Here is a 12547-nt window from a genome sequence, read left to right as displayed (position 1 = left end):
TCCAGTCGGACGGTGGGAGACTTGACACGACCAGCTCGGATCCTCGACTTTGTGTTGAGGAAGACTCTTCTCCCCAGGACAAGTTACAGAGATGGATTCACTCTATCCAGCAGTGGCTAGTTGCTCACCTCATCTCCCAGATGGAGTTTGACTTGTGGGATTTGATCGTCTCAGAGACTGAGGACACTATCTCAGAGAGTTTCAGGGGACGGCGTCAGTTGCCATACGCACATTGGATCACTTTGCTTATTCTCCGTGCCAGGCCACTATCCCTACCAGCTCACTTGCAGAGGGAGTTGACAGAGTCAGACACAGTCTTCCCCCACTACGATCCCAGGCAGATGCTACGAGCGCACCATGACCTCAGAGCTACTCCACCTCCTCGTGCACCACGTAGACCGGTGTCCCCACCTTCTCCTCGGGGCACTCGCAGTACAACAGCTGTACTAGAGACAGAGGAGCAGCAGGATATAGCCATTGGGGCTTTCGCAGATGCAGAGGCTGAGGGAGAGTTTGACTTCGCCTCAGACAGCTCGGATGATGACTATCAGCCGCCAGTGTCAGACCTCCCTCCTAGAGCACACGACCACGAGGCAGGGGGCTCTTCTAGTGCCTCAGACCCAGCTTTACTTGCTATCTTAGAGGGTATGAGGGCAGATCAGCGCCGTGCAGCTGAGGAGCAGGCGAGGAGAGACAGGGACCAGGCTGCCATCAATGCAGCCGTTCAGGCTAGGCAGGATGAGCTCCAGCGACAGTTCCTCACCTTTCAGGAGCAGCAGCTTGCGTTCCAGGCCCAGGAGACAGCGATGATGGCCGCTATCATGGCCGCCTCAGGGATTCAGATTCCACAGATTCAACTTCCAAGCACCTCGACTATCAGGCCACCCACTCCAGCGCCTCAGACTCAGTCTCAGTCACAGCAGCCCCTACAGCTCCCAGCTCAGAGTCAGCCATTCTCGACGCCCCAGCACCAGGTCTCCCAGGGTGCTATCTCCTCTGGCTTTGAGTAGGTACCTCAGTTTACGCCTCTCCGCTCTGGTTTTACACCGCAGTCAGCGTCAGCGTCACAGCTAGTGTTGGACTCGTCGACAGACCCGCACCTCAGCTTCTCCTACAGTGCTCTGACTGGTGACCCTACGCCTCCACCTCTACAGGCTCCAGCCGCCTTTACGGCGCCAGTCACCACTACTGAGCGTCTGTCGTCGTCTGTAGTGTCGTCCAAGCAGCTTGCACCGTCTTCCACAGTACCAGAGACGTCACCTACAGCGACCGAGTTCGTGCCAGCTTCGTCAGCAGGACTCGAGCAGCCAGCACAGCCAGTGATAGCTCCCGCACCTACAGAGCAGACCCGGACTGCTTCGCCAGCTCGTGCAGCTTCAGAGGGTCACTCCACCTCCTCCGCCTCGACGGCTGACAGTTCGAACGATGCAGCTCGCTTCAAGGCCGTGCCGCGGGACTCCACTGCTTCGCCTCCTCCACCGACTTCTTAGGTTTTTGGCGTTTGATGCCAAAGGGGGAGAGAGAGTGTGAGTATGAGAGTTAGGAGTTAGGGGGAGTAGAGAGCTAGAGAGGGCTTTTTATTCTTTTGAGATTCTTTTATGTGTGCTACTCTATCATGCATCATGTTTACTTTTATGCATTGCACTTGTGTGAGATACTATGGTTGTGAGACATGACTTGTGCTTTTTATGATATCTTAATGTCATGTGTTTTGGCTCTTAGTACTTTTGCTTCCGTGTTTTTACTCCGATGTACTTATGAGCCTTGTGATTATTATCCTGTTGTATACCACTCACATATTTGGATGCAGGGTGTTAGACTTGGTTGATATAAGCATGACTAATCCCTTTGCTCTTAGTGTAACATGCTTATTGAAACCAAGTCATTTGAAAACCTCAACTCTTTTCATACTCGAGGTTGTCATCAATCACCAAAAAGAGGGAGATTGAAAGAGCATCTAGGCCCCTAGTGATTTTGGTGATTAATGACATTGTTGATTACTATGACTAACGTGTGTTTTGCAGAGGCAAAGTCATAGGTAAGGTCATGGTAAATAGGTACTCGATGGACAGGGACGTATATGCCTACTTAATAGTGGAAATCGTTTCGGTTTTCAAAGGATGGATGGACATCATCAAGACTAGACTAGGTCTAAGTGCCGTATGGTGAAGAAGGGCACTTAGAGTAGTTTAGGACTTTGTTTTCCTTTGACCGTACTATTAAGAGGGGCTTTGATCTAGTAGCTTGACTTAGGCAAGGCTTTAGGTTTAGGTGTGGTGCACACTTGGTAAACCTAGCACTAGGCAGCTCAGAGATAGTCCTTAGATCGAGAGGAACAAACTTCGTTTTGGAGCGATCGCGTTTCGACGAAGTTAGGGTGCCCAAGGGGCCACCGGACGCTCTGTGAGTGCGTCCAGTGAGGTCCTTAGCTGTTGGAACAGTGCCGTGCTTAGGGTTAGGCACCGGACACTGGCACCGGACTCACCGGGTAGCGTCCGGTCCCTTACCCAGGGAGGTTGCAAACCTGCCCTGAGCACCGGACGCTAGCACCGGACGCACCGGGTAGCGTCCGGTCCCATGCGCAGGGAGCATGTAAGTTTCCCCGGAGCACCGGACGGTGCACCGGACGCTGGAAGTTAGCGTCCGGTGACCTATCAGAAGCAAGTACAGTTAGCCGTTATGGAGCACCGGACGCTCGGTGCAGTGCGTCCGGTGCAACATAATGTGCGTCCGGTGACCCTGTTTTCAGTGGAAAACGGTTGGCTGACCTTTGGACTTCGTGGATAGTATTTATACTCCTCCACCTCGTCCATGAGAGGTCTCTTGCCCATTTGAACATCAGAGAAACTAGTTGTGGAGAAAGAGAGTAGCAAGAGCCTAGAGAGGATTGAGATTTGAGTGATTTCTTGAGAGAATCCTTCTCTAGTGAGTTCCAAGAGTCAAGTGTGCATCCACCACTCTCTAGTGCCTTGTTTGGGTCAAGTGAGAGTTCTTTGCTTGTTACTCTTGGTGATCGCCATCACCTAGACGGTTCGGTGGTGATTGGAGGCACGAAGACCGCCTGGAGTTCTTTTGGGTGGCTCGTGTCAAGCTTGTGAGCGGTTTTGGGCGATTCACCGCGACAGAGTGTCGAAGAATCAGCCTGTAGAGAGCACTTGGTCCTTGCACGGACCAAGGGGGAGCAAGACCCTTGCGCGGGTGCTCCAACGAGGACTAGTGGAGAGTGGCGACTCTCCGATACCTCGGCAAAACATCGCCGAGTACTTTCTTCCACTACTCCTTTACATTCTAGCCTTTACTTTGTGATTTTACATTCTTAGAATTGCCATGCTAGAATAGGATTGGAACTAGGTTGCAAAACTTTTATCCGGTAGCTCTCTAGATCACACTAGGCACAAGGGGTTGAATTGGAGCTTATAGGTTGCTTAATTTTTTAGAGAAGCCCAATTCACCCCCCTCTTGGGCATCTTGATCCTTTCAACTGTATCTTGCCATAAGCCCGAGGCACCATAGCATCCCTTTTCATCACAACATTAACTACTACTTCACAGTATTTATTACCAAGAGGCTGGCCTCCTACCAAGGTCTTTAGATTTGTTGAAACGACTTTCCCCCTTGCCACAGGTAACTTAGATCTGAATACAGCATATAATATCACATCCTTTCCAACCTAAAAGAAATGATGCATCCATAAAAATGTTAGAGCAAGGCATGTATATGAAACCACCAAAGAATGCAAGAAGACAAGAAGATTACAAGATCATCATGAAGGCGAGGGACATCATTTTTTGCTGTAGGTGTCTTGTTTATAGGTGAAGGGGCCGCATCGTGTCTATGAGGAAGCAAGCTCTTATCAGTTCCATCCTAAAGTAAAGAAACAATCATAAGAGACCGAAAAGATAGAACATATTTCAAATCACAAAAGCATTGTTGCAGCATTGCAAAACTACATGTGTATCATTTGCAAAGCAAGGAAGGATATCATTTGTTGGTGCATTGGTCATGTTTCCAGTTGATCGAGCAGCAACAGGTCTAGGGGTAGCAAGCTCTCTTCTATTGCAACCTGAAATAAACGATGCACTCATTATAACTACAAAGCATGGAACATATTTGAAATCACAAAGATAAGCATTGCAGCATCATGGCAAGATTACATGTGTATCATTTGCAAAGCGAGGGAGGATATCATTTGTTTGTGCAGTAGTCATGTTCCTAGCTGATCGGGCTGCAACAGGCCTAGGGGGCACCAAACTATCTTCTGTTGTAAGCTGAAATAAATGATGTATTCATTAAAACTACAAAGCATGGAACTTATTTAAAGTCCCAAAGATAAATATTGCAGCAGCATGGCAAGATTACATGTGTATCATTTGCAAAGTTAGGGTCGATATCTCTTGTTGGTGTAGTAGTTATGTTCCTAGCTGATCGGGCTACAACAAGCCTAGACGGGGGCAAGCTCTCTTGCATTTTTGCCTGAAATAAATGATTAACTCATTAGAATTGCAACGCTGGGAGCATTTTTGAAATCACTAAAAAATACTTTGCAAGGCATAGGAAAATTACATGTGTATCATTTGGAAAGCAAGGGCGAACATTTATTGCTGTTGTAAAGTTCAAAGTTGATCGGGCTGCAGCATGCCTATGGGGGAGCAAGTTCTCATCCTCCTCGTTCTGGTCATAGTCTTCATTCTCTACATAATTATCATATTGTTCAAGCTGAGGAGCATTACATGCCACATTTGTACGTCCTTCAGGTGTCGGACTCTACACGAGAAATATTAGGATACAACACAGCTGGTAAGTTTGGATAATATCATTATCCAACTAGTAATGTATGCCTAACAGTAACAAGGAATATTCAGATAATTTATTTAGATTGCATTACCACATATTGTCGTGAATTAGAGCCATGTTGTGATAAGACATCAACATTTGTCCTTCCTTGTTCTATCCTTTCCTCTTCCATTTCCCGAATGCGTTGCTCAAGAGTTCTGTTCTTGCTTTCAGCTTTTTGTCGAGCCAAAATTTCCATTTGCATCCTTGTTGACATGAGTCCTTTGAGACCTGGGGTACCAATCTCTTGGGGACTTGGTCCTAGACCGAAAACACGAACACGTCCTCTTGGCTCCTTTACTCCACAAACAGCAGCATACGCATCGCCTTCTTGAATTATTCTATCCTTCAACTCTGGTTGAGCTTCAACAATAGCTTTAAGCTCCTCCTACAAAATATTAATAAGTAAATTGTAAACAACAGATCCATGTTTCTTTTTTGGAGGGAAACTTACAATCGTTCTTGCTGCCTCCCTTAAAGGTACTCCATTTTTTCTTGTATGTGTATTGATGTACACTTCATCTCTTCGAGGGGGGCGTCCAAGTGTTTTACCCTACAAGTTTTATAACTATATACCAATGAAATTGCCCCCCCAAAAAATTACATGTTGAGTAACATGGCAGGATTCCATACCAGATTATAACTACGACAAGCACAGCTCACACTTCCACATGTATGGTGAACCCTCAACTTCGCACGATTTGCTTTTCCTCTTTCACTGCGAGCCTGTGATAAAAATCATTGAGATTGCACATTCATAGGAAAGTAGTCAAAAATAGAGATCCATATGAGCTACTACTTACTTGACATTCAGCAGACCTCCAAAACTCAATAAGACCATTGATGTCATCAACATTTAATATATTTTTAAGTCTTTCCTTCATTTTCTCATCTGTTAATGTTTCATCAAAATACTTCTCTTTTAAATGTGTCTTGTAGTCCTTCCACTTCTTTGCAATTGTATCAATAAACCATTTCTTCAAAGCCTCATCCATATCATAGTATGCCTAATTTGTCATTTAAAAGTAGCCATCAGATCATGTTAAAATTGCACTAAGCTGACAATAATTGGTATATTGGTATTAGCTTGCTAAAAAAACTGATTATTGATGTACATAAATTCTACAGATTGCAATAAGTAGCTATTTATGCATAGACGGCTATGAATTGGATAACTTGCACAAGGGCAGACAAAGCTATACCTGCAAGTTAGTCCAAACTTGATCCTTCATTCCAATCGGAACAACCCTCCAATCATTAAATCGAACTGGTAATGTCTTTCTCACTTGACAACCAATGGCACTAACAAATTTCCTATAGTTTTCTTCTATTGGCTGTCCAAGTTCATTGGCTCTTATTTTGATTTTGGGCATGTCAGGTTTCCTTGAGAATATGTCATTCATTGTGGTGATTTTCCTTCCATTTCTCTTTTGAGTACCAATGTGCAAATCTATATAGATGAGAACATAATATTAGAAATTGCAGTAGATCTTCTCAAAAATTTTCAAAAATACAATACCTTTATTGTGACATAAGAACTCTCCAACTAGTTCATAATCAGGATCATCAGCAATATGCTCATTTGCAGTCACAACATTATCTCTTTGTGGTCTTGGTCGCAAATTATGATGACCAATGGCTGCATCACTTGGTTCATGAGTTACCTACATGAAAATGGACATGACAATGTCAATTAGTGTTTTTTACTAGTTAAAAAATGTTGTTCATTCTGGTTTATAGTGAAAGGCAAGCACACACATCATGTGAAGAAACTCCAAGCAGCCCAGAAGTATTTGTACTAACCTTTTTTTCTTTTATTTGCTTGAGGACGCTGGCATTCCGCGCTTAGCTTACGAAGACAAAGGGAATCCATCTTCTCCTGGTTTCTTGCTACATGTTCCCATTTGAGCCTCTCGTACTCAGTCATGTCATCATCTCCACTAACTGTTCCTCTTGCACTTGGCATTTTGTCTCCTAAAAAGGTACAGAGGAATTAGCAATTTTCCTTATCTTAGAAATAATACAAACTGAAGGGAACAAAAAAATTTAGTAATCAATGAGGCAATCACATACTGCATAAATAACACTTACTTTTTAGGCTCAACAATTATACCATCTATGTCTCTCCTAGTAGTGGGGACAACCCCATTAATAATATCAACAGTCACCTTGCCATTTAGGTCAGGCAATGGCAGAACTAGTCCATTGCAATTATTAAGGTGCTCACTCTCTAAATTATCCATATCATAGAAGTCTCTTGGTTTGGACTGATGGACAGAAACCCATTCAGAACCAGAATGTTCAGGAACATAGAAGACTTGCACCACTTGTGATGCTAGTATGAAAGGCTCATCTGATACTTTTTCACCAGTATTGAATAAATGTTTAAAATTGACAGTGGTGACCCCAAACTGATCAGTTTGAACCCATTTGCCGCGCACACGATTGTCAACCCAATCACACTTGAAAAGAACAACATTTCCTTTGTGGTTGTAGTTCAATTCAACTATCCCTTTATAATGCCATAATAAGTCTTGCTTCCTATTATGACATTATCATTATCGCCCCTCTCAAAGCATGTGGATTCTGCAACTAGAGCAACCCCACTATTCTGGACAGACCTACCTAAATCATATGACTCAGTGTGAAAATCAAATCCATTTATTCTATAGCTACTATATTTTTGTGCACTCATGATTGGCGCCTTTGCTAAGATTTGTATCTCATCTGGTACTTCCTCACACATTTCTTCCACCTTTGATTAGTAAGAAATATTATTATTAAGGTAAACGAGAAGTCCAACTTAGATAGCATTTGTGAGTTCTCTTCCTACTTACATGTAATCTAAACCACTCATGGAAGCATTCATGCTGCATTCGGTTGATAGCTCGTTGGTTTCGAACACCAATTGAGGATAGACATAGAGCATACTTTCTGGAAAGGTGAATTTATCATCTTACTGTACAAGATGATCTAAACATATGGTGTCAAGTGAAACAGATTACTTACTCCAAGTAAGGCCCTATATTTGCATAGTTGATCAAAACATATCTATGTGCTTGCAGCCAAGTCTTATGGTCCAAACTCACTGTGCATTTTCCAGCTAAACCCAACCAATGCTATCAAAGAAAGGGGTTGTGCAATTTTTAGATTGCAGCTCTTCAACATTTCTAAGCACTTGGTTGTGTAAATAGTGTCCACATAGTGTAAGACTCTCATAAAACATGGAACCCTCCATAATCGATCCTTCTAGATGGCTTTTTGTACGAACATCACCTTTCAATCTCATCAAATACCTATACACATATATATAATAGGCCCATTATGTTGCAAAAATAGTATGTATTTTTTATATGTATGCTGCAATACGCTCACAGAAATTACCTCTCAACAAGCCACATGCTACGGAAATGTACTGCACCAGCCAGTCTTGCTTGGGCAGGAAGATGAACCATTAGATGTACCATCATGTCAAAAAAGGAGGGAAGGAATATAGTCTCTAGAAGGCTTAAGGTTTCTGCTATTTCAGCCTCCAAACTATCCATATCACTTTTGCGGAACACAGGAGCACAAGTTTTCTTGAAGAAATGACTAACACGTATCACTGCAGCACTAACTACTTCCGGCAATACTTTCCTCACAGCCAGCGGTAGTAAATCTTGTAGAATGATGTGGCATTCATGAATCTTAAGCCCAAACACCTTTCTCTCATTGACATGAACATTGTGACGTATATCAGATGCATAACCAGTAGGAAACTTTACCCCTTTCAGTACTTGACAAAATAATGTCTTCTCATTAGGACTCATTGTATATGGTGCTGGTGGTAAATAATATTGGTCTTCAACATCAATAGGGTGGAGATCACTTCTAATACCTAAAGTTTGAAGGTCCAAGCGAGAATTTAGATTATCCTTAGATTTCCAATCAGTACGCAAGAATGTATTAACGAAGTTCTCATACACATTTTTCCCTATGTGCATGACATCAAAATTATGTCGCAACATCAAATCTTTCCAATAGGGAAGTTTAAACCAAATAGACCTCCTTTTAAAAATGACTACTGGCTCTCCTTCCTTGCACTTCTTCCTTGCTGGTTTCTTTCCAGATGGATCCTTACCAAAAACTGTAACAATATCTTTAGTACACTCTAACACTTCCTCCCCAGAGAGTGGAGTAGGTGTCTTCCTAAACTCAGTTGAACCAAACTTATCAACATCGAACCTAAATGGGTGGTTTTCATCCAAAAACCTACGATGGCCCATATAGCAAGTCTTGCTGCCCTTACCAAGTCTATGTGAATAAGTATATGAGTGGCAATCAGGACATGCTGCTTCACCAGCAGTGACACAACCAGATGCATAGCCTAGACCAGGGAAGTCTGTAATAGTCCACAACACTGCTGCCTTTAACTGGATGTACTCGCCCTTTGATGCATCATAAGTTCTAACCCCCTTGACAAACATATCTAACATATCATCCACAAATGGCTGGAGAAAAACATCCATATCACTACCAGGAGCATGTTTTCTAGGAATTAGCAAAGACAGTATGAAATTTGATTGCTTCATGCACATTGATGGTGGAAAATTGTATGGAATACATATACCAGGCCAAATGCTATAACTAATACTCTGGGTTCTATAAGGATTAAAACCATCAGTGGCAAATGCAAGACGTATATTTCTTCTGTCCTTAGCAAACTCAAGATGTTTTAGATCAAAGTCTTTCCACAGAAGAGAATCTGCAGGATGCATAAGAATATCATCTTTTGTTCTCTCCTCATCATGCCATCTTGTTAGAGCTGCTGTTTTCGAACACAGAAACAATCTTTGGAGGCTTTTCTTTATCGGAAAGTACCGAAGAACCTTCATAGGAACGTTGTACACATGTTTCCCATCTAAACTCTTCCTAACTGATTTCCAACGTGAAAGCTTACACTTTGGACATGATTGAGATTTTTCATGGTCCTTCCAGTATAAAATGCAATTATTGTCACATGCATGAATACTAGTGTACCCAAGTCCTATGGACTTAATTAATTTCTTAGTTTCATAGTAGTTTCTAGGTAGTGTTGAACCTTCAGGTAAGACATCATTAAATAGATCTAGCATAAGGTCAAAACTTCTGTCAGTCCATCCTCCAAGGAGCTTGATGTGAAGAAGCCTAATCAGGAAACACAGCTTAGTATACTTCTTGCAATTAGGAAATAATTCTTGACTATTGGCTTCTACCAACTTTTGCATGTCAACTAGTTCTTTAGGAAGCTTAGTGGAACTGTTGTCTTCAAAATCCCCTCTATCATCTAAACCACAATCTAGGTCTCTAAGCAATGCAGATATGTCATCCTCTTCACTAGACTCTTCCACTGGATCAGCACCATCACCATTGTCGGTATTCACATAAGAGGAACTAGCTTCCCCATGTAAGTTCCAAGTTGTGTACCCTTGTAGAAACCCACCACATATCAAGTGCTCTCTTATATCACTTGAGTCTCTCCAAAATGAGTTAACACACTTTCTACAAGGGCATAGTATCTTGTCCCCTACCGCTGAATTTCTAAATGCAAAAGCTAGGAAACTATTGACCCCTTGCAAGTATTCGGTTGTGTGCCTAGCATCACTATAGATCCAAGATTTATCCATGAGTCTTTATGGGGAGCTCAGCTGAAAGATTATATTTGTTCAGATTACAAAATTTAATAGTGGAGATGAATTAGAAATTAGATAAATAACTAACAGCAAGCAACACAAGGAAAAAACAGCAGCTACACATATACTAAGAAAAAATGTGGAAGCCAAGAGTGATAGAGCAGGAAGACAGTGACACATGAATTATTTCTAAACATAGAACCCACAAGTGTTAAGTGCATACCTAAAATACTTCAATCTGCCAACAATGGACGATGTCTGTGGAGCAGGTTTGCAACTTGTTGGTGTCTGTGGACTGTGGAGGAGCACCTCGGGCAGACTTGTCTTGTATTGTTGAAGGTCTTATGCCATCTTCATGGTGCACCACAATACTTGCTGGGTCAGTGCAGCAGTCACACTTTCGCAAGCCCTGTTGGATTTGATGCACCAAGTACACAACTTAAGCATGCATGTATCGAACAGGACAATGAGATAGTAATAATGGTGTGAAACATAGTGATATCAAGTATGAACCCAGACCTTGGATTGATAAATCAGAGAAGCCAACTGGACATACTCTAATACAACATAAATAAAATGGATCCCTGACTAAAGATCGAGACTGAATGTCATCTCTATTCTTATTCTTACTACTATGAACAAATACACACACTGATAGCCATCGGGAACAAGTACAGAAGCTAAACTAGCAACACCTATGCAGCAGAATAAGAAATAGGCAGCCACGGACATATGAATTTCACCCACGGAGATGCATAAATTCCACAGAACAAATAGCGTGGAGGGGAAAAATTATCTCACCTCACGTACGGCTTCCTTGTTGCTGCCCCTTAATCTCGATCTTTAATGGGTTAGGCAACCCTGAAGTAGCAAGCTGTGTAGGGACATGGGGGCGCTACAGCCGCTTCATCTCAGGTTCTGGGCATGGCTTCCTCGAGGCAGCAGGTACAGCCAGGCAGAAACGCAGCAGGGGCAGGCGGCACTTCCTCCGTCGAGCAGTGTCGACGAAAGCTGGTCGGCAGTCTACCTTAGGGTATACCCACGGTAGTAGTTTATCGATAGACGGTGCGCAAACTACGAACTCGATGGTGACGCAAGACACGGACAAGCTTTTTATCCAGGTTCGGCAGCCGAGTTGGCGTAACACCTACGTCCTGCGTCTAGTTGTATTGATTTGTGTTGAGAGAATCATGATGTCCTAGGGGGGTCCCTTGCCTCTCCTTATATAGTCTGGAGGGCAGGGTTACAGATCTGGAAACTAATCCTAGTCGGTTACAATTGCCATAGATAGTTCGATATCAATTCCTATTCTAACCGACCAGAATCCTACTTGATCTCCACGTCTTGTTTCCTTGCGCGAAACTCCGAGCTGTCGGATCAAGCCTTGAACTTGTCTCGTAATGGGCCAAGCCTCCTGGCCCAAGTCTGGCTGTAAGGGTATAGGGGTTTATACCCCCACAGCTAGTCCCCGAGCACCATGTATTGTGAAGTAACACGCCGTCTTGAGCTTCTTCGACCAATGAAACTTGTCGTCTTCAATCAGCATGAAATTGCCCAAACAGTTGCAACGGTATTTTGACCAAATCTAAAGATATTTGATCAACATCGTCATCGAAGAAGCCAATTGTTCGAAGAATGCATGGTGCTCTTGAGAAAAAATATTTCTTTTTCGGTGAAGTGTGCCCACTTTACTTTTCTGAAAAATACAGATCTTCAAAGAGGCAAGCATGTTCACCGCAAGGTGAAGTGTGCCCACTTAGTCCCCGAGCCTGGTAGTAGGTGACGTAGGCACGTGGTGCCAGGGTCAAAAGAAAAGTCCTCAAAGTAATTTTGAATATGAGATGTATCGCCAGGTGCATCGTACCGATGTAGTCCCCGAGCTTGCTGGAAGACAAAGTATGAACCTTGTAGCAAGGTCTAAAAAATTAAAATTATCCAGTCCCCGAGCATCTCATGCTCATTTAGTATCGGATAGACTTATCAATTTGGCGAGCTAGTCAACCAGTCCCCGGGTGTACAATGCTCGGAGATCGGTACAGCCCGCAGATTTCCGAACTAACAGA

At 43.1% G+C, this 12547-nt stretch overlaps 1 protein-coding gene across 1 annotated transcript; it reads left to right on the top strand.

Moving 5' to 3' along the window:
• On the top strand, positions 822-1490 carry LOC110430458 (lysine-rich arabinogalactan protein 17-like). Its single transcript, XM_021448143.1, has 2 exons — positions 822-974; positions 1155-1490. Exons 1-2 carry the CDS (start codon positions 822-824, stop codon positions 1488-1490), a joined length of 489 nt encoding a protein of 162 aa, XP_021303818.1.

The sequence above is a fragment of the Sorghum bicolor genome, chromosome 9 (genome assembly GCF_000003195.3).
Source record: "Sorghum bicolor cultivar BTx623 chromosome 9, Sorghum_bicolor_NCBIv3, whole genome shotgun sequence".
Taxonomy (NCBI): domain Eukaryota; kingdom Viridiplantae; phylum Streptophyta; class Magnoliopsida; order Poales; family Poaceae; genus Sorghum; species Sorghum bicolor.
This window is presented reverse-complemented; position numbering and strand designations above follow the sequence as displayed.